Genomic DNA, 24,053 nt, shown 5'->3' with positions numbered 1-24,053 from the left:
GTTGCTATAAATACAATCATGTTTCTACATCCTTATTTGATTTTATCGCTTAGAAGTTAATACACACAAAATCAATCATTTATTTTCCTGTAATGTATCTTCTGCACATGAGGACAAAGAAAGTTACGTGGATATGTGATAACCAAAATACGTGTTTCCAAGTATGGAGCATGTTAATAAAAGCATTTCGTGTCTACCATTTGACCTAATTGACATTTTCCAAAAAGTATTTTACACAGTATGCTCTGAGACTGAAGTAGATATTATATGTCAGCATAGAATTATGATTTAAAAAAGCAACTTTGCAGAAAAAATCAGTTTAAAGAAAAGAGAGGTTACCATCTTATTTTTAAAGACAACTATATTCCTAATAATCTGTCCTTCCATCAGTCAATTCAGTTAAGCCCATAACTGTTGAAGGCTTTTTTTACTAAATAATGTATGCCATCTTCCAATCTCAACTTCATTAAGGAGATTATAGTTTTCTGCAGTATTTTTAATATTTAAAATATTAAATAAATAAATAGGAAAAGTTTGGGGTAGCCAAAGTTAAAGCCAAACTTTATGAACAATAAAACAATCAACCCTCTTCTATTTAAAAACAGAAACAAACAAAAAAACCCCAGCATTTTCTCTTTTGAACAGTAAGTAATACAATTAACATTTTTTTAAGGAGTTTAAATTGTCACTAATATCTTAAAATTAAAAATGATAATATGACATTAAAAAAAAGATGAATAGCTCAGTTGTTAAAAGGAGAGGCTCTGAAGTCAGACTGCCAGGGCTAATTCCAGATCTGTTGTATGTTTGCTACAGGAATTGGAAAAGCTAAGTCCTCATCTGTACGGAGATATAATACTACCTCTTCATTCACAGAGTTTATTCTAAGCATTTTACTCACGCTGACTCTTAATATCCTCAATAAACCCATGGGATTGGCACTATTATGTTCCTTTTCTAGATAAGCTAAATAATACCCAACAAACTTGCCCCAAGTGGTGAAGAAGGGTGGCAGATATACCACCCCCAATGTGCCACTTTGGCATTAGGATTATTTTGAACTGAAGCACACGAAGAGAACACTCTGTCCATCCTTTCTCCCTGAAAGCCGGAGATTAAATCCTCCTGGAAGATGCCCAGAAGAAAGGAACATTCTTATACCAGAGATGGGGAGTTGAGGCCAAAAGAACTGTACAAACAGAACCTTGTTCTAACAACTCTTACCTCCTTTGGTCTCCCCACATATTTTAGCAATTTTTCCACAACTGCCTCTTTGTTCAACCCAGTATATAAGCCCCTAGGTGTTGCCACTTCTTCGGGTCTTCATTTTCCTATGGAGGCTCTCATATACAGGTAAAAATCTGCATGCTTTTCTCCTCTTAATCTGCCTTATGTCTACGTGATTCTCAGATCCAGCCAGAGCCACTGACAGGGCAGAAGTCAAGTTTTGCCTCCCTCGGGATGGTAACTCCAGTAAGTTGTGGAGCCAGGATCAAGCCCAGGGGTTCTGGTTTGAACTTCACTATAGTGCCTCTGAGATGCTCCTGCAAAGGAAGGACACAGTCTGATTGACAAAAAGAGAAAGACAGAGAGGAAGGGAGAGCCAAGATGTGAGCTGACTGATGCCATCAAAACTTTGGGCAAGTAACTAAACCCACAGAACAGCAGGTAGGCAAGGATTTTCCCTGGAAAACGGTGAAAGGGTAGAGCTTTGCACCTGGGGGGAAATGGGGTTTAACAGAGACAAGCATCCGCAGATATGCGAGCTGAAGGACAAGGAGGACTCAGCTGACGTTTGGAGGACTTGTCTGGCTTGGATCATGTGAGTGAGGGTGGAGCACCCAGCTGCATTCCCACTACATCATGATCCTGGAACTGTGATGGAAGTGATTCCTCACCATGAGTGCCAGAGACACCAACACTGAAGGGGACATATGGTGCAGCACACACCAATCCTGTTCAGTCCAAGATGGTTTCAGGGAAACTCCCTCAAAATACAACATGTTAGCTTTTGGGAAAATGCACCATTAAAGTGTAGATATATCAGATGGAGCAGCTGGTACATGAGAGCATATTTGCATAATTAAGTGCTGGAAATTCTGGCAAGAATTAGCAAATGTGGAAGTTTCTGTGTCTTCTGAGATTCAATTAATGACCACTTCTTAAACCAGAGTCTTTCCTACAAGAGGAAAGGTCCATAGCAGATAAGCTTTATCTGCTAAGGCAAAATACCCTGGAAACTGGGCCTGTACTGGGTTAGTGACCTAACATCTACATGCTACAAGCTACCAGACAGTGAAGGCAACTCCAGAAAGAGCAGCACCAGGTGTTTTTTCAGTTGTGGTTAAAACTTACCTCTAAAATGCTGCAAAGTGACAGGCGACAGAGCTATGCAGGTGAAGAAGTCTAGCGTGTCCGAAGTCCAGCTTTAGAAGTTGCGTGTGCTCTCAAAGATGTCTGTGCACTAAACTCAACCCCTTTAAGTGGCTATTTGATAACAAAAAGAATAATGTTGATTTCCAATCATGAAACAACAGAAAAGAGCAAAGTTCTCTGCATATGTAAGACTACAGAAAGGTTCTAAAATGGGGAATGCAGAACAAAGAGTGGAAAACCAGGCTTGGTTGAAGCAAATATCAGAGAGAAGACTTATTGTGAAACTCCTTAAGAAGCAGAAATTTCACAACTTTTAAGAAACAGAAGTTGGTGTTGAGAGAGCCAGTTCTCACTTGGAAGCCAAGGCACAAATTCCTGACACAGTAAGAAGGGTCCACTTTAACCACGGCACCCCACCTTATCTCTGTCAGAAAGTTCCCCAGAAAAACTGCCAGCCTTGGTCAGACAGCCCCATTATTTTGCTTCAAGTGTAGGGGACCTGGTCAGAGAGAGAAAACAACTCTGGCCCCTCTAGCTACAGCCCCTGTTCCAGGCTATATGAAGCAGAGTCAGAAAAACACACAGGTCTGCCAGAACTTGATTGTGAAAAGATGGGATATTCTATCGTAAGGTTTAGGCATGAGAGAAACTCAATTCTGGTCTCCCAGAGGTTAAAGCCAAGATATATAAGAAGGCCAGAGGGGCAAAACCCTTGTGTCCTTCCTGTGAGAGGCCAGAATCTATAGAGCTCAAGAGGCAGAGACCCACCACCCATGCTTCTGATGAGTGGCAGGGAGTGAGCCCTGGCCTAAGCTGAAAATTCAGGATCATCTAAAGAGCCACCTTCCACTTCTCCAAACATACAGAGCATTTGCCAATGCTGAGGGACCCCAGGCTGACTGGGCCAAGCTAAAGAGAGTAAAACATAGGAAACCAGAACCTGGAAAGATAAACACTGGAGAAGCATGCCAGAGAACAACCACCCAGTGGTTCGCGCAAATCCTTTCAGAGAAGGAGCTAGACTTGGTGGGAGGAAGTCCACAGCAGAAGTGAATGTGTGCCAAGTGGGGACACTGGCTTCTGGCTCCTCCTCACCACCCTCCAGGAGAAAATTTCTGAGAGGAACTAGCCAAACAGAAAATTTCTTCCTGGGGGGAAAGGCACAATGACATGCAGGAAATGTTACTTTTCCAAATTCCCCTTGGGAACAGCATAGTATTTGGTGGAAAGAAATACTTTTTAAAGCCATTCAAATCTTAATAACTAGCAGATATTAATTTTATAACAGAAAGTAAACTAGTTTTAACAAACATTTAGGAGACAATTATTTAACATACTTAGATTTACAACTATACTTCAGGAAATACTTAATTTCAGATGCTAATTTAAGAAGCAAGCTTTGGTGCTATTTATAAAACAGAACTTGAATTTGTCAAGGAGTCTTCAAAATTTTTGGTTTTTCACATTTAAAAAGGTTGTCTAGCTTATTGGGCAGAAAAAAACAGGATGATTTTGCAAATGGAATTTGAAGGATACATCCAAACCAATACCTAAGAAGCATCTGACATGACGACAATATTCTTAAGTGACTGATGACCTTTATTTTTAGATTTCATATATATAAATTAATTCTGGAATCACATAATTTTCAAGTAATCTTTCAAAGGAAAAACAATTCTTCTAATACAATTTTGTTGCTTAAAGAGACTCACCTAAAAGGACAAATCCATCTGCTTCTGTCTCTGGTGTCGAGGGCTTCTTAGATTCCGGAGGCTTTCTGAAGAAGTGAAACATTGCCTTTGCTGCTTCTGCAATAGAAACATCATATAATGCCAAATTCAGAGGAAACTGTAGAACGTTTCCCTCTTTAGTAGAAAGCCAAATGCAAAGGTATCACAATAATTACTTTTAGGAATTCTATTCCCAGACTTAAGAACAGGAGCCTCACGTGTCAGAAGACAAAGTCAGAAGTTAAGGGGGTATGGACTTCCAGTTTAAAACCATGTGTGCCTTAACTCATGCAACCTTTCTCAATTTCTGAACAAACAGAAAATAACCCAAGAGATTATTCCACATGAAACTAAAATCAACAGGTAACAACAGAATCTAGAATGATCTTGCTAACTATAAATCAGACACTGGACTGAAGAAAGGGGAAAAAAAGGACTGTCCAGGTTTCTTGTTATGCCGTAACTAGCTTAAGCCTCATAAAACTGAGGCCACCTATAAAAAGAAAGAAGGCACCTCAAACATCCTCTACACTTGCTTACCTGATTCAGACACTCAAGGACTGTACCCACTGTAATAATGTGGTCAACTTTAAATGCCCATCAGTGCAGGATTCTTGTGTTGGTGGTCTTACTGTGTGCTGCCCCGAACACACACACACACACACACACACACACACACACACACACACACACCCTTCTCTCCTCTTCCTCCACCCATCTTTGAACATTCAGGCAGGGAAACAATTCCTGCAAAACAGCTGGGAAGCAAGGTGAAGGGACCTTGGAAGGACACTTTACACTGAGGACTGTGACTATCAGCAAAACAACGTAAGAGCAAAGAATGGACTAATCCTGGTGGCAGCAAGGGCTCCATTTTTTAGTTTTCATACATTCCACCCACACTGGAAAACCAAGCAGGAACTTTAAGAAAGGATTTTATCTAAGCAAAAGCCTTCTAGAAACGTAATTGTACTGGGATTTGTGTTGGTCAACCTGCTCTGAGCGGCAGATCCAAGTAAATGGTAAAAGAGCCTATTTGTTGACAGAAAACATATCTGGCAGATTTCACTTTTTAAAGAAATAAAAAATGGAGAAGAAAAAAACAAGCCATGTAAAGGAAAAGGCACAGGCTCTGAAATCCTCAAAGAAGGAGCTCACTGTATATCATGATGGATCAAAAGAAAAGTCTGGAAATAGTTTGGCACCCTCAAAAGAATACATGGCCTGTATGAAACTGGTGAAAAACAAGATTAGTTGAAAAAGAAAATGGAAAAGATGAAGAGACAAGAGTGAGATGAAAAGAAAAATAACTAATTAATATAAAGAGAAACTTATGCAACAAAGAAATGATACCAGAAAAGAACTGGTTGGTTTATAAGCAGGAATGTATGAAAATAGAGTTGAAATTCAAAGACTTAAACAACTGGAAGGAACTACTAAATTCTCAATCCCAAACAAATATAAAATAAAATGGAGAAGACCTCTGAAAGAACAACAGTTGATTAGAACTCAATCTTGAGTAAGGAACAAATCAGTAGTATAGTCATCAAACCTGATTAATTGGCACTTAGTAAATTCTTTCTCTTTGGATAGAATGGTTCAGGAAAAAGAGAGGAAGTGGATAGGTCCCCAACTGAAGCCTGGTAGAGAAAAAATAGCCCTAGAGAGAGGGCACTTGTAGGGATGAAAAAGTTGAGAAATGTAGCAAATTTGCAGGTTATATCTAGCAGAAATGGTAGGTCTAGCTATTAACACATCAAGATGAGCAGAATGAAATAGATACAAAACCAGCAAAATTTTGGAGAACTGTATTGCCAAAAAGACCACCAGTCTGGATTAAAAGAAAACTGACAATTGGATTATAAAACAACCCTACAGACATGAAGCTGCCAGAGAATACTGCTCCACCCCCACAGAGAGGGTCTATTCTCCAGTGCTCACTTCAAGGGTAGATAAGGAAGTTACTGGAAAAGGAAAAAACTCCAAGAGGTTGGAGGCAAACTGGCATGGAGAACAATGGATGGGGGGCTCTCCCAGGCAGCAGAATCAAGGCATAATTAAGGAGCATTCTCCAACCCATGGGGGTCCCCCCAAATGCCTGCTCAGTGGGATCTCAGAATTGCTACCACTATGTTTATCTTCCATTCCTCCCCTTTCTGAATGGCAGTAATGTTTCCCAGTTCCATTATGGGACAAAAGGGACAGGCTACTGGTCTTTTTAGTGCATGAAGTCTTCAGACGGAGAAGTGCCACCTCTGGACCTGACAGAGAGATGCTGAACTTTGTGCGTGATGCTGTGACTGAGTGGGGAGATACACGTTATTGCCCTTGGGGAAGGGTGAGTTATTTTGCCTATGGTAGGAAGAGAGAGCTGAGTATATGGTGACTGCAAATGAGAACCACGGAATCACTAGGGCTGCTCACTGGCTCTCTGCCTTATGACACACCATGACTGCAGTTTTCTTTCCTCTTTGCAGGTAGGTATGGCCATGTGGCTTAGTTCACTGTGTCACATGGCATTAGAATGCTGTAACAAGGGACTTTGGGGACACGGAAAAAGAGAGGCCCTTTAAAAAGTGGTTCCTGTTCTAATATATAAAGAAAGCCTTTTAATAGAAGAACTTGAATTCCCAGTACTTTTTCTTGTCTGGCAACCAAATGGAAATGGAACAAATGTGGAAATCACAAAGGTGGCTCTGATAAGTCATTCTCGAAAGTTTAGTTATGTTGTTATGTTGTTATGAAAGCCAGAACAAACCCAGCTATAGTGCAAGAACCTCTTTTTAATTCAAGTATTTTGTACAGAATTTATAACTTAAGTAATTAACAGAAGCATTTAAGTTTTTCATGACTTAAAACATTGAACTTAAAAAATACACAGTCTGCAGCAACTGATCATATGACTTATTGGCAATGCATAATATTACAATCCATTATTTTAGATCATAAAACTCCAAAGTATTTAGAAAAGGAGGGATAATTTAGGTTTCAAGAGTCAAGAAACTTCCAGGAATGGAAGAAATGGGCCAGGAATAAGTGAAAGGGAACAGAAACAGTACAAGAAAACTCGGAGCAGCAGCAAAAGCTAGTTTACTACAAATCCATTGGAAACAGCTCTAAAATTGTTACATAACTACCAGTTACCCTCACACCTATCATTCTGCCAACCTAACCACCACCTTAATTAACTCCTTCCTCTATAATAGTCCACCTCAAGATGTCTCTATAGGAATATGTTTCCAATTTTACAATACAAGAAAGACTTCCCTTGTATGATCAATACTGCTGCTGACATTAATGATTCATTCCACTAGGTGCCTACCTAATGGTAAGTTTTACCATCTATCTTTATAATAAATCACTCCACGCATGAAAAGACTATGTCCCAAGACACTAAAATCCATAACAAAATTGTCTTTATCCCATTGATACTTTTTCATATCACTGAAAAAAAACACAGTGGTATAAAAATTTATCCTGGCAAATACTTCTAAGATATCCCCTCTATGAGCAACTTGCCATGGGAAAGCTTCATATTTAGGTCACCACTCCAACATCCACATTTAGTTACCCTGCCTAAGAGGAGAAAGTGGGAAGGAGTGGGGATTTACTATAACTCCACTAACATCTGCTGAGCTCCTACAATGTGTCAGACACCATACAAAATGCTCTGTATACTCTATCTCTACAGTCAGGTACATATAATAACTGACAATGGGCAAGTGAAAGAATTGAAGTTAAGTAGGTTAAGTGTTGCTCAGAGTTTATGTGAATCCTTAGTAGCAGAGCTAGAATTTTAAAGCAAGTCCCTCTGGCACCTAAACTGAGTGATTTTAATCAACAAAGCACCAGAGACAAGGAGCCCCTAACACTTAATTACATTTGTATTGGACTTTAATATACTATTCCCCAATATTAGTCAAATACATCTAATTAATTCTCTGTCTTTATCAATCCCTATTTCCCAAGCCTTGCTCAGCTCTATGCTGTAAAGAAATTTACTAATTGCACAACATCTATTTTCAAGACCTTCACTTACTTTGTATTTTTATCTTACAAACATTTACTAAATGCTTCGGCTGGATAGTGCCCAAGCACTACAAATGCAGCACTCAACTTATATTTGGGGGAACAAACTAGAACCTCAACCTAGCAAATTTCTGAGGCAGTCCTCAGCAAAATGCTACTTTAAGAGCTCAGTCCCCAAAGTGAAGGAGATCTGTAATTGGCCTGCTGTCCCAAGCCCAGTATCCCGTAACCCTTCATGCTTCTGAGGCACATGGTCTTGACAGCTGTGCCTCCTCTGCTGGGAGTTCCCAAGCACGTTCCAGTCTCACTGCCTTCTTTACAATTTTCAGTATTTTTTGAGTTGTCTATAATGAGCAAATTTTATATCTATAAACAGGGAAAATACCAAAATTTCTTCTTAAAAAATCCATTATTAGTTAGCAGCTACACTCTTCCTTGGCTGAGCTGGGACCCAACCCAGAATGCCTCCCAATTCTAAATCATGGGACTTTTGGAGCTGCCACAATATAAAAAGGTGGATGAAGAATTTACCTGTCCAAACCACAGGCTGGGAGAAAATACTTGCAAATCGCATATTTGATGAAGGACTATAAAATATAAAGAACTCTTAAAACTCAATAAGAACACAACTCTAAAAACAAGGCAAAATATGAAACACACATTTCACCAAAGAAGTATGTAGATGGCAAACAATCGAATGGGAAGATGTTCAACATTATCTGTCAATAGGCAAATGTAAATTAAAATCTCAGTGAGATACCACTACATACCAATTAAAATATTTAAAATTTAAAAGGCTTGCCATGCCACATGTTAGCAAAAATGTAGAGCACCTGAAATTCTTGACCACTGTAATAGGTGTGTAATACAGTTCAACCACTATGGATAACAGTTTGGCAGTTTCTTAAAAATGTAAACATATACCTATGATATGGCCCAGAACTTCTCCTTCTAGGTATTTAACTAAGAAAAATGAAAGTATATGTCCACACTTGTACACAAATGCCATACAACATTTTGTGATAGCTCAAAACTGGAAATAACCCAAATGTCCAACTACAGATAAACTGACAACAAACTTGGCATATCCATGATATTATTCAGCAATAAAAAGGAATAAAGTCCTAAGATATGCTAGAGCATGCATGAATCTCAAAAAAATTAAGCAGAGTGAAAGAAGCCAGACAAAAAAGAGTTTATACCATATGATTCCATTTATATGGAACCTCTAGAAAATGCAAACTAATGTATAGTGACATAAAGCAGATCAGTGGTTGCCTAGGGAATGGGGAGGTACAGGGAGGGAGAGATTAGGAAGGAGCACGAGGAGACTTTTGGGGCGAGGATATGTTCGTTATCTTGATTGTGTGATGGTTTCAGAAGTATAAACATATGTTAAAATTCTTCAAACTGTACACTTTCAATGTGTGCAATTTATTGTATGTTGGTAACACTTCAACAAAGCCAGTTTTAAGATTCATCATTAGTATAATATTCTAGATGTCATATAAATGTTGTAGTTCACAATTATTCAGAAAACTATCTCAAATTTCTTAAACCACTTTGTGTGTCTACCAGTCTTTGTATGAAAAACAAAAATGCTTTTTTTCCTCTATGAATTCATGCCAAACTGAAAAATTAAAGGAGAGTGTCTCTAATAGTATACATAGACTGCATATAAAAGAGTTAGCATGATTACTCTGAAGGGGAGGAGTGTAGGGCAATTAATATATTTATTTTTCCTTATCATCCTAAGCCTTACCTTTAAAGTAGTATTATCTATGAGAAAAGGATTAAGGCAAACTGGTTTTCTCAATTTGATTCTCTTTCAATTTCAGCAGACTACTTGATAATGTAAATATTATCAAATAGACTGAAATTTCTATGTGTGATTAACAGCAGCCTACTTAACTATAATCAGAATAACTATAATAAGATTAAAATAAGTAATTACCCACTAAGTGAAAGTAGAACATTCCTATAAAACCTGTTGAAGTAAAAATGCCATCAAGACGCCATTACCATTAATTTATATGGAAAAAATGTTGAGTGTTCCTAGACACAAGAAATAACTTCTCTTAGGCTTTTCTGATACCTTAGGACCCATCTTGCACAAAATAAATCATGATAAAGCACAGACGCTCACAGGCACAGCTCAAAGCTTTGATGGCTTGATGCTGAGATGCTGAGTGTGGTCCCCAGAGAAGGACCTTGGTGGTGCTACTCTAACCACTGTGGTGCGCACTTATATCCGTAACTGCTCCCTGCAAAACAAACAGTGGTATTCTGCCTTTGCACCACTTTTCATGTAAGTGAAAATCCTCTTCCAATTTCTTTCCATTAGCAAAACAGGTACTAATGTAGGTCCTTCATAAAAGCAAAGTGGCCTAACAAGATTTTTGAAAATCAGGGGATAACTGTATATATACACGTCAAATTTTTCTTCATATTTGCACCAAAATCCAATAAATATGTAAATTCCATACTGATGAAAATTTTAAATCCTGAACAATGTCTAATCTTCCTCTTCTTCTGTACATTGGGCTGTGAACTGCATGGTCATGTAAAAATAATACAAATTGAGATAACAAGTTTACTAATTTTGTGTGAGAGATACCGAAAAGACAATAATGGTCCATGCTTTGGACAGTTTTAATCTAGAGATTAAAGGCTGTATCACCAAAACCAGCATTAACAGTATAAAATATTCCAGAAAGATCAATGAAAATTAGAAGAGCCCTGTTAGACTTCGCAAAAGGAAAGCCTTAAGTTTAACTTCATCTGATGCGTAGAGTGCAGACACACATGAAAAAGAAAAGGCAGGCCTTTCTGGTAAGAAGGATCACTACAAAAAGCACAGTGTGTTTAGAAGATAGCAAAGGGATTAACCTCACTAAATGGCATGAAGATAAGCAACAGAAATTAAGATTGCAAAAGAAGAGACTAATCCTGAAAGGGCGGCAAAGTCAAGAGTATGTTAGAATATGCAGAGTGGTATGCCAGGGTTTGTTTAACGTTAACATGTAATCTAGAAACTTGAGGAAAGTAGTGTTTCAAAAGATTAATACACTGGAGAGGTTGACAGCATGGATTCAAGAACCTTGAAAATTTAGTGAAAAGTGAATGGATTAAGATTAGAGAAATCCGAATGAAAAAGAAGAGATGTAAAGAAATACAGACTAGGAGGACCTACTGACTCTCAACTCTACAAAATACAGTTGGAAAGGAATACAAGATGACTGAAGTTTCAAGCCTGAGGGAATGAAGAAAATAGTACTGTGAATAAGAAAAGGAAAGTAGCAAAGGGAAGTTTATTTTAAGGAAAGAAAAAATATAATAAATTCCATTTCAGACAAACTAGATGAAGGCAAAGTGACTGGTCCAAATGGAAATACGCAAAATGCAGTTGGAAAAATAGGGTGTAGTGCTCCAGTGAAAGGAGTAAGTTGGATTTGGGGAGTTGTTTGCACCTAAGTGGCAGCTGAAGTCATGAACATCAGTGGATTTCAAATGGAAAATATAAAAGTTCAGGGATTGAGATCATCCAATTTGAAATCTCTAAGATTTCAAATTATACTGTGAATACACACCCTCTTAGTTGTCATCAAAATGGTAAGTATACTCCCATTTCTTCAAAATTTTCAAAAACATACTTGGCTATCATACCAGAACTAACATGTTATATTGTTTCCCATTTCAAAACTACAAAAACAACTGACCTCTTCAGTGTAATCCAGGGGTGGTAAATCCAAATGCTGCAGCCTGGGGTGACAGGACCACTGCAGGGGAAGACAGGCCGTAGTCCACCCCAGGGAGGGAGGGAGAGCCCTTCCCCCAAAAAGGCTTGTGAGGTCTGGATTCAGGAACTAGTAAGAGCGGCGGAAGGTTTTGAGCTGGGATAGCCTGGAACTGAATCTGCGTTTGCTTTTCCAGCTCAGGTAAAACAAATCAAATCAACAAAAATCAAAATAGGGCCAGGTTTACGCTTGGGGGGAGGGCATCTTCCCCCTCTCCCGTGCAGCAGACCCCCTGCAGGGTCTCTGGGAACCTCGTGGAATGTAGCTTGAAGGCCTAGTTGCCTCTGTCTCTGTGGTAAATCCCCTCCCTTCAATCTCTGAGCCCACGCTCACCCCCATTTAATCTGGTGGGTTTTGGACTCAGAATTGCTGATCTTGCTGTCACTCTGTCCTATTGGAGAAGATAACTTTTTAGCTGAAGTAACTTATTTTTCCTCAAATTATTTAGACTATATCATTTTAGATAATATAATAATTAACTTATACTTTAATAGCCTGTTTTAATATCTTTTCTTATATATTCTTTAAGGATGTCTTTTTACTGTATTTGTTTTATACTATTTTATCCTTTCTAGTAGTTTTTTTAATTATTTGTTTTTTCAAAATGAAACTGGCAGGCTCTCAAAATTACAAAAGTCATTGCTATTTTGTGTGTGAAGGAGGGGGTAAGCTTGTATATTTTTAGGAAAAAAAAATGGAAAAATATGCACCAAATCTAATAGTTGCTACCAGGATGCATGCCTAGTTTATATTCATCTGATGGTTCTTTTGTAGTATTTGCTCTTTGCTAAGCCAAATATTTTACATTATTTCACAACAGAAGATTTTTGAAAATTAAAAAAAAAATATGAAAGTAAAAATTAAAACAGTAAAATGAAATAAATAAAACTAAACAAAGTAAAATAGAAGGCACCTTTGGCTGCTCTACCCTCTGTTCTATAAATGAATGTGGGCCCAGGGACACCATGTATGATTTTTAAAGACAAACTGGAAATGTAACTATCATGTAGAAATCCATTTTTTAGATGACAGCAACAAATTCAAAAATTTTTTAAATTCTTTGCTGATTGAATACATTTTCTACAAACTGGATGTGCCTTCAGGAGGCAAAATCATAGACTGAGGATAGGAATGTGTTTGACGGCCTAAATTGAATCAGTATAAGGAAAAATTGTAGAAGACACTGGAATCTAGTGGATATTCTGGCTAGCTAATCCATCAGCATTATCTCCACGTTTGTTTATCTTTAACTAGGTTATAACTCTGGAGGAGATAACGTGTAGAAAATTTATAGTCATGCAAATAATTCCTGTCCACAGAAAAGTACCTGGTAGGATGCATTAATTTCTGCCCTGGGGATCGTGACCAATGTTGAAACCATTTATAAACTCAACATTCCCTTATTTGACCATAAATGTGTGGTGATACTTTGAGTTCTCTTTTGAACCAGTTATAATGTCTTACTAGTTCCCTCCTTAATTACTGAATTCTGTAAACTCTTTGACAGATTTTTGATTTGTATGAGAGATATAATTTTATGCTCTCTTAAAATGTATTAACTTCAGACTACCAATTAGGATTACCCAGAGGCTCCCCAGCCCCCCACCCCTCATTTTTCCATCTCATCTAGGTTTTTTAATTTTTGAAGGTTTGTGATATTGGTGTAATGGGTAAAGGTACAGATATCTGAGAGGATAAGCAAAAGGGGTGCAGGAAAGAAATTTAAACTGATACTGCAGATGGGCTTCACAGAACAGTGTGAATGCCAATTAATTCCACCTCTCTATTTATGCTCAGAACTCCCCACCCACCTACAAATAACACTCAGGAAGCAAAATAAACAAAGAACTGGATCTTGGATCTATAGATATTTTTCAAACTGCAGATCTCAACACTTTAGCAGAAGTAAACTCAATATAGTAGGTCATGACCAGTTTTTTAATAGAATGAAATGGGGGACAGAGGGGGGAAGGGAGAAGAAAAGAAAGAGAAAAGGAAGCAAAAGATTATCAGAGACCATCATATACAGTCAGGTCTTACGAACTTTGCTTTTGGGTGGATGTGCTGGGTCATGATATGTATATTTTAGGTTGGTTGCAGGCAAAAAGTTTCAAAGCCAATAATCATACTTAGATGCTCAAGTACCCCCTAAAATAATTTTGAAAAATTATGAAACCTCCTTCACTTTTTAAGTTGACATCGAAAAGTTTCAACTGGAAATTATCAGGAATGCAATTTCTAGCATATTATAAATATTTGTATGTTGAAATAAAACTTATTTCATTCTGTTAAATTTATCCTGTGGAATCTAAACATCATAACATTTTAGTACTACCACCAAACATTTAAAATACATGAACAAGTTCTTTTCTAATAATAGGAAATCATACATTGTCCTTTTCTCTCCTTGAACTCATATTTCCATTCCATTTCCACTAGGCTGGAATAGCTCAGAGATGCCCTCAGAACACATGGGTGCAGCTTTTACAACATACCCAGGTGAATATAAAGTGGTGATAGCTATCTTATTTTTAAGAGAGCCTGTCTTCTAATGTAACATTTTTAACCCTTCACTTGTCACCTAACTGGAAAATGACATCATGTACATAGGCAACAGCCATTAAAAGTTGAAGTTACCTGATTTAATAAAATTCACCTCCCTAATATGACCATATAGTTACTTTAAGCAAATTGAGAAATTAGACACTATCTTGAGCCAAAACACAACATTTAAAATACCTAGAAAGTGAGAAGAACTGGAGCTACCTGTTGATGATTATGAAACACCAGGCTGGGGAGGATTCTGGAAGAGTGCAAAGGAGCTCTGGGGAATTTCACAGTGTAGATTTCAAAAGGGGCTAAGGTGGAATTGTTTTTTCTTGGTTTTATGGCTTTTTCTTGATCATTATAGTTTAGCTCCTAAGGCTTTTCAGAAATGGATACACAGGACTCAAACACGAAATCCTTTTAACACAATATATCCAGGAAATTCTAGGTTAATAGTACTAGTTCTAGTTCATCACCACACTTGATGACTTACAGTTGGCTTTTTTTGTCTTGGACAGAAGCACAGAGGGTGCACTTTATAATCTCAACTGCCAGCTATGTCTCATTAGCATATTTTACCATCAGGAACCATTTGGAATCATTAGCTATCACTTTAATAATAAAATCCTGATATCATGGGAGTATTACATAATCTGGAATTACTATTTTCTGGAAATTTCTCAAGCAGAATTGCTTTTCAAACGCATTATAAAATCACTTCTTTGATCTTTTCTCCCTCAATGAATAGAGTCTAAGTTAAAAACAGACCTCATACACTTTTACTGTCCTCCATTACTTTGTAAATAATATGACCCCCAAAGTCTCTACCAGAAACAACAGGAAAGTTTTGTATAATTTTGTTGTAATTGTTGGATGTGGGATTTTTGCTTGTTTTCCTTTTAATTAACTACCATATTATTTTCAGAATCAAGGATGTAGCCAGGCAGTGTTAGGTACTGACTGCTTTTTCTCTCTACTATCCTTATTCATCAAATGAAAATGGAACAGCATAATAAAGTTTCTCCTGATCCTACTAATTAAGGGAAGTGGGGAAAAAATCTCCCATTACATTAGACCATGGTTTCTCAATCTCCTCACTCTTAGTATTTTGGGCCAGATAATTCTTTTTTGTAAACTACTCCCTTCTGGAGGGTGTGATCGTCTAAAAGGTAATACAGTACAGTCATATGATGTTTTAACTTCAAGAGGTTTTATTTAAAAAACACCTTCCCCTTTTTAATGCAGTACATGTGAAAAACAGATATTTTTCCTAAAGAATAATATATAGTATAAGGAGATACAGAAATTTAGAAGATGAAGTTGCTGCCTTCTGAGAGCTTATAACAAACTGCACTGATAATTTATATCATTTGGGTCATTCATTGACACAGAATAATCTAGAGGCTTTAGTCTTATTCTGACTCTTCTAAATTAATTACACAATGATATATCATTATGCTTGAGAAAAGTTACAAATACAATTCTACATAACTGTCATACACATAAAAAAATTTGGTCTTGGCTTAAATATCACTGATAGCTACCAGTACAAATATATTCTAATTTCTACCCACTGCGTTCAGTGTTGGAACTCTAAAATGGGAAGAAAAAAAAAATCCTGAAAAAGACTACAGACAACTCTAACAAAAAGCATCTTTTCACATGAAACCACTATCTTAAGTAAGCAAATATATTTAAATAATGTCCTATAGGAAAATGAAGTCACCTCATGCAAGATTACACCTTTTCACAACTCTTTTTAGCACAGGGAAATCAAGAATGAATCAAAGAAAAAAAAATAAAACATTATTTACTGTGTGTCTTTTAATTGCCTTATTTTGCTCACTTACATACATTTAGCACAACAGGAACCATCACATTCAACTTCCAAATCTGCATCATTGGACTTCCTATACAACTTAACTTCATCATCAGAAGTCTTTACTTCCTCCTCAAAAAACAAACTTCTAAAAGTCAGTCATTTGTTCATTTTTTAATTCATTCAACCAACATGTTTTGAAGGCCAGATACTGACAGTTCTAGGCTCTACAGAAACGAAATCAGATAAGGCACTTTCTCCAAACTCAGGAACAGACCCATCTACCTGCCATCTTGGTCTGCTTCTCTACCACCTCTCACAATGTGATGGGCACAAAGCATGGTGCTGAGTCCTGTGTAAAACTGAGGGCACAGGGCAGGGTGGGGTTGGTAAGTACAGGAAACCCTACTTAAAATGGAGTTGGGAAGCCCTGCAGGGGGAGCTCTCACCCATGCACCCCTCCTTGCCACCCACTTAACTGAAAAGGAAGATATTCTTCCTGCCAAGGGAGGACACTTTCACGTAGGAATTTTATCTCCTGTTTTTAAGAAAAAACAGGAAGATTCTCTCCCTGCCCCAGCAGCACACACTAACCACCACTTGTAGCCACTGAGAAACTGCCACAACCTCAGATTCTTGTCCTTCTCCAGTGAATTTTTATTCAAAACCACTCTCCTCAAAGTTCCTCCTAAAACTTTACAGAGGCTGATTCTGCCTTTGTCTCTTCAGACTTGCCTCTGTTTGTCATAATTTGCTTATCCTGAATTGCAGTTCCTCCGCTATTTCAAAATAAATTCATTTTACTAATAAAATTACTTTTAGGAGGGGGGCGGAAGATGGCGGCGTGAGTAGAGCAGCGGAAATCTCCTCCCAAAACAACATATATCTATGAAAATATAACAAAGACAACCCTTCCTAGAATAAAGACCAGAGGACACAGGACAATATCCAGACCACATCCACACCTGAGAGAACCCAGCGCCTCGCGAAGGGGGTAAGATACAAGCCCCGGCCCCGCGGGAGCCGAGCGCCCCTCCCCCCAGCTCCCGGCGGGAGAAGAGCAGGCAGAGCGGGAGGGAGACGGAGCCCAGGACTGCCGAACACCCAGCCCCAGCCATCCGGGCCAGAGTGCAGGGCGCTCGATACTAGGAAAACAGGGCAGCAAGAACACTGAGCGGGCACTGGAGGCTGGGCGACAGAGGACATAAGAAAAGCGCGCGACCATTTTTTTTTTTTGCTTTTTTGCTGCTTTGTTTTGGCGAGCGCTTTTTGGAAGTCTTAAAGGGACAGGGACCCCAATATTAGGGAAACAGGGCAGAAAGACCGGTGAGCAGAGGCCTGAGGCTGGCACCGGAGAATAAAGAAAAACGACCACCTTTTTTTTTTTTTTTTAATTAAAAAAATTTTTTTTCTTGTTTTTTTTTGTGGTCGTTGTTTTGTTTTGGCGGGTGCTTTTTGGAAGTCTTAAAGGGGCAGGGCGGGCCACTTAATCCAGAGGTAGGGAATCCGGGATCTCTGGGCACCATAACCCCTAGGCTGCAGGGAGCAGGGAGGCCCCTTACGGAGATAAATAGCCTCCCAGCAGCTCCTGCTCCAACGCGACTCCACCATTTTGGAGTAGCTGCCCGAGCCAGGCCACGCCCACAGCAACAGCGGAGATTAACTCCATAGCAGCCGGGCAGGAAGCAGAAACCCTGTCTGCGCGCAGCTGCGCAGCACAAGCCACTAGAGGCCGCTGTTCTCCCAGGAGAGGAGGGCCACAAACCAACAAGAAAGGAAGTCCTTCCAGCCGTCACTCGTCCCAGTTCTGCAGACTATTCCTATCACCATGAAAAGGCAAAGCTACAGGCAGACAAAGATCACAGAGACAACACCAGAGAAGGAGACAGACCTAACCAGTCTTCCTGACAAAGAATTCAAAATAAGAATCATAAACATGCTGACAGAGATGCAGAGAAATACGCAAGAAAAATGGGATGAAGTCCGGAAAGAGATCACAGATGCCAGAAAGGAGATCGCAGAAATGAAACAAACTCTGGAAGGGTTTATAAGCAGAATGGATAGAATGCAAGAGGCCATTGATGGAATTGAAATCAGAGAACAGGAACGCATGGAAGCTGACATAGAGAGAGACAAAAGGATCTCCAGGAATGAAACAATATTAAGAGAACTGTGTGACCAATCTAAAAGGAGCAATATCCGTATTATAGGGGTCCCAGAAGAAGAAGAGAGAGGCAAAGAGATGGAAAGTATCTTAGAAGAAATAATTGCTGAAAACTTCCCCACACTGGGGGAGGAAGTAATCAAACAGACCACGGAAATACACAGAACCCCCAACAGAAAGGATCCAAGAAGGGCAACACCAAGACACATAATAATTAAAATGGCAAAGATCAAGGACAAGGAAAGAGTGTTAAAGGCAGCTAGAGAGAAAAAGGTCACCTATAAAGGGAAACCCATCAGGCTAACGTCAGATTTCTCAACAGAAACCCTACAGGCCAGAAGAGAATGGCATGATATATTTAATACAATGAAACAGAAGGGCCTTGAACCAAGGATACTGTATCCAGCACGACTATCATTCAAATATGACGGTGGGATTAAACAATTCCCAGACAAACAAAAGCTGAGGGAATTTGCTTTCCACAAACCACCTCTACAGAACATCTTACAGGGACTGCTCTAGATGGGAGCACTCCTAGAAAGAGCACAGCACAAAACACCCAACATATGAAGAATCGAGGAGGAGGAACAAGAAGGGAGAGAAGAAAAGAATCTTCAGACAGTGTATATAACAGCTCAATAAGCGAGCTAAGTTAGGCAGTAAGATACTAAAGAGGCTAACCTTGAACCTTTGGTAACCACGAATTTAAAGCCTGCAATGGCAATAAGTACATATCTTTCAATAGTCACCCTAAATGTTAATGGGTTGAATGCACCAATCAAAAGACACAGAGTAACAGAATGGATAAAAAAGCAAGACCCATCTATATGCTGCTTACAAGAAACTCACCTCAAACCCAAAGACATGTACAGACTAAAAGTCAAGGGATGGAAAAACATATTTCAAGCAAACAACAGTGAGAAGAAAGCAGGGGTTGCAGTACTAATATCAGACAAAATAGACTTCAAAACAAAGAAAGTAACAAGAGATAAAGAAGGACACTACATAATGATAAAGGGCTCAGTCAAACAAGAGGATATAACCATTCTAAATATATATGCACCCAACACAGGAGCACCAGCATATGTGAAACAAATACTAACAGAACTAAAGGGGGATATAGACTGCAATGCATTCATTCTAGGAGACTTCAACACACCACTCACCCCAAAGGATAGATCCACTGGGCAGAAAATAAGTAAGGACACGGAAGCACTGAACAACACAGTAGAGCAGATGGACCTAATAGACATGTATAGAACTCTACATCCAAAAGCAGCGGGATATACATTCTTCTCAAGTGCACATGGAACATTCTCCAGAATAGACCACATACTAGGCCACAAAAAGAGCCTCAGAAAATTCCAAAAGATTGAAATCCTACCAACCAACTTTTCAGACCACAAAGGCATAAAACTAGAAATAAACTGTACAAAGAAAGCAAAGAGGCTCACGAACACATGGAGGCTTAACAACACGCTCCTAAATAATCAATGGATCAATGACCAAATCAAAATGGAGATCCAGCAATATATGGAAACAAATGACAACAACAACACTAAGCCCCAACTTCTGTGGGACACAGCAAAAGCAGTCTTAAGAGGAAAGTATATAGCAATCCAAGCATATTTAAAAAAGGAAGAGCAATCCCAAATGAATGGTCTAATGTCACAATTATCGAAATTGGAAAAAGAAGAACAGATGAGGCCTAAGGTCAGCAGAAGGAGGGACATAATAAAGATCAGAGAAGAAATAAATAAAATTGAGAAGAATAAAACAATAGCAAAAATCAATGAAACCAAGAGCTGGTTCTTCGAGAAAATAAACAAAATAGATAAGCCTCTAGCCAGACTTATTAAGAAGAAAAGAGAGTCAACACAAATCAACAGTATCAGAAACGAGAAAGGAAAAATCACGACGGACCCCACGGAAATGCAAAGAATTATTGGAGAATACTATGAAAACCTATATGCTAACAAGCTGGGAAACCTAGGAGAAATGGACAACTTCCTAGAAAAATATAACCTTCCAAGATTGACCCAGGAAGAAACAGAAAATCTAAACAGACCAATTACCAGCAACGAAATTGAAGAGGTAATCAAAAAACTACCAAAGAACAAAACCCCCGGGCCAGATGGATTTACCTCGGAATTTTATCAGACATACAGGGAAGACATAATACCCATTCTCCTTAAAGTTTTCCAAAAAATAGAGGAGGAGGGGATACTCCCAAACTCATTCTATGAAGCTAACATCACCCTAATACCAAAACCAGGCAAAGACCCCACCAAAAAAGAAAACTACAGACCAATATCCCTGATGAACGTAGATGCAAAAATACTCAACAAAATATTAGCAAACCGAATTCAAAAATACATCAAAAGGATCATACACCATGACCAAGTGGGATTCATTCCAGGGATGCAAGGATGGTACAACATTCGAAAGTCCATCAACATCATCCACCACATCAACAAAAAGAAAGACAAAAACCACATGATCATCTCCATAGATGCTGAAAAAGCATTTGACAAAGTTCAACATCCATTCATGTTAAAAACTCTCAGCAAAATGGGAATAGAGGGCAAGTACCTCAACATAATAAAGGCCATCTATGATAAACCCACAGCCAACATTATATTGAACAGCGAGAAGCTGAAAGCATTTCCTCTGAGATCGGGAACTAGACAGGGATGCCCACTCTCTCCACTGTTATTTAACATAGTACTGGAGGTCCTAGCCACGGCAATCAGACAAAATAAAGAAATACAAGGAATCCAGATTGGTAAAGAAGAAGTTAAACTGTCACTATTTGCAGATGACATGATACTGTACATAAAAAACCCTAAAGACTCCACCCCAAAACTACTAGAACTGATATCACAATACAGCAAAGTTGCAGGATACAAAATCAACACACAGAAATCTGTGGCTTTCCTATATACTAACAATGAACCAACAGAGAGAGAAATCAGGAAAACAACTCCATTCACAATTGCATCAAAAAAAATAAAATACCTAACCAAAGAAAAATAAATAAACCTAACCAAAGAAGTGAAAGACTTATACTCTGAAAACTACAAGTCACTCTTAAGAGAAATTAAAGGGGACACTAACAGATGGAAACTCATCCCATGCTCGTGGCTAGGAAGAATTAATATCGTTAAAATGGCCATCCTGCCCAAAGCAATATACAGATTTGATGCAATCCCTATGAAACTACCAGCAACATTCTTCAATGAACTGGAACAAATAATTCAAAAATTCATATGGAAACACCAAAGACCCCGAATAGCCAAAGCAATCCCGAGAAAGAAGAATAAAGTAGGGGGGATCTCACTCCCCAACTTCAAGCTCTACTATAAAGCCATAGTAATCAAGACAATTTGGTACTGGCACAAGAGCAGAGCCACAGACCAATGGAACAGACTAGAGAATCCAGACATTAACCCAGACATATATGGTCAATTAATATTTGATAAAGGAGCCATGGACATACAATGGCGAAATGACAGTCTCTTCAACAGGTGGTGCTGGCAAAACTGGACAGCTACATGTAGGAGAATGAAACTGGACCATTGTCTAACCCCATATACAAAAGTAAACTCAAAATGGATCAAAGACCTGAATGTAAGCCATGAAACCATTAAACTCCTGGAAGAAAACATAGGCGAAAACCTCTTAGACATAAACATGAGTGACCTCTTCTTGAACATATCTCCCCGGGCAAGGAAAACAACAGCAAAAATGAGTAAGTGGGACTATATTAAGCTGAAAAGCTTCTGTACAGCAAAAGACACCATCAATAGAACAAGAAGGATCCCTACAGTATGGGAGAATATATTTGAAAATGACACATCCGATAAAGGCTTGACGTCCAGAATATATAAGGAGCTCTCACACCTCAACAAACAAAAAACAAATAACCCAATTAAAAAATGGGCAGAGGAACTGAACAGACAGTTCTCCAAAAAAGAAATACAGATGGCCAACAGACACATGAAAAGATGCTCCACATCGCTAATTATCAGAGAAATGCAAATTAAAACTACAATGAGGTATCACCTCACACCAGTAAGGATGGCTGCCATCCAAAAGACAAACAACAACAAATGTTGGCGAGGCTGTGGAGAAAGGGGAACCCTCCTACACTGCTGGTGGGAATGTAAGTTAGTTCAACCATTGTGGAAAGCAGTATGGAGGTACATCAAAATGCTCAAAACAGACTTACCATTTGACCCAGGAATTGCACTCCTAGGAATTTACCCTAAGAAAGCAGCAATCAAGTTTGAGAAAGACAGATGCACCCCTATGTTTATTGCAGCACTATTTACAATAGCCAAGAATTGGAAGCAACCTAAATGTCCATCAATAGATGAATGGATAAAGAAGATGTGGTACATATACACAATGGAATACTACTCAGCTATAAGAAAAGGGCAAATCCAATCATTTGCAGCAACATGGATGGAGTTGGAGGGTATTATGCTCAGTGAAACAAGCCAAGCGGAGAAAGAGAAATACCAAATGATTTCACTTATCTGTGGAATATAAGAACAAAGGAAAAACTGAAGGAACAAAACAGCAGCAGAATCACAGAACTCAAGAATGGACTAACAGGTACTAAAGGGAAAGGGACTGGGGAGGATGGGTGGGTAGGGAGGGATAAGGGGGGGAGAAGTAGGGGGGTATTAAGATTAACATGCATGGGGGGGTAGGAGAAAAGGGAGGGCTGTACAACACAGAGAAGGCAAGTAGTGATTCTACAACATTTTGCTATGCTGATGGACAGTGACTGTAAAGGGGTTTATAGGGGAGACCTGGTATAGGGGAGAGCCTAGTAAACATAATATTCGTCATGTAAGTGTAGATTAGTGATAGCAAAAAAAAAAAAAAAAAAAAAAAGGGCAGTTCCTGTGTGGTAACCTCCAACGAGTTCTACACAAGGGTATAAAGGGCATATAAAAGTGTAGGCAAAGGGTCTGTTTGTGTTTATACAGAGGATCAAAGCCTAATTGGGCTACCCCGAAAATGAACTAAGATATGATATGAAAAAGAACTTCCAACATCTGCACCCTCTGGAAGACTCATGCCAGAAGATGATCATCAAAAAACCCCAACAAAGATCCACGCACTGCTACAGCTGTAGATGCACTCATCCCACCAGTTCCTGGACCTGCCATGGGAATGAGGAAGGAGATATCTAAGCTGGCCTGTGCATACAGTAAAACAACAAAATTGGACTGTATCTATACTGTTGGAACTCAACCAAGAATTTGGAGAAGTGCAAATTGTAGCGCTCCAAAGTCTTACAACTACAAACTATTTATTGTTAAAAGAACATATGGCATGTGAACAGTCCCCAGGAATGGGTTGTTTTAATTTGTCTGATTTCTCTCAGACTGTTCAAGTTCATTTGGACAATATCCACCATATCATAGATAAGTTTTCACAAATGCCTAAGGTGCCTAACTGGTTTTCTTGGTTTCACTGCAGATGGCTGGTAATTACAGATATGCTTTGGTTATGTAACTATACTCCTATTATGTTAATGTGTGTGTGCAATTTAAGTAGTAGCTTAAAACCTATAC

The 24,053-nt window shown here is 38.7% G+C and overlaps 1 protein-coding gene across 4 annotated transcripts in view; it reads right to left on the bottom strand.

The window, feature by feature from the left end:
- UMAD1 (UBAP1-MVB12-associated (UMA) domain containing 1) overlaps positions 1 to 24,053 on the bottom strand; it is a 245,432-nt gene that overhangs the window by 209,150 nt on the left and 12,229 nt on the right. For all 4 annotated transcript variants that reach the window (XM_057504547.1, XM_036894519.2, XM_036894521.2 and 1 more), the window contains exon 2: positions 4,089 to 4,184. In XM_057504547.1, coding sequence (XP_057360530.1) covers positions 4,089 to 4,170 — 82 coding nt within the window. In that variant the 5' untranslated portion in view covers positions 4,171 to 4,184. The remainder of the gene's footprint in view (positions 1 to 4,088; positions 4,185 to 24,053) is intronic.

Source organism: Manis pentadactyla, chromosome 7 (assembly GCF_030020395.1).
Source record: "Manis pentadactyla isolate mManPen7 chromosome 7, mManPen7.hap1, whole genome shotgun sequence".
Taxonomy (NCBI): Eukaryota; Metazoa; Chordata; class Mammalia; order Pholidota; family Manidae; genus Manis; species Manis pentadactyla.
Note: the sequence above shows the minus strand (reverse complement) of the source record. Positions and strands in the feature narration are given on the sequence as shown.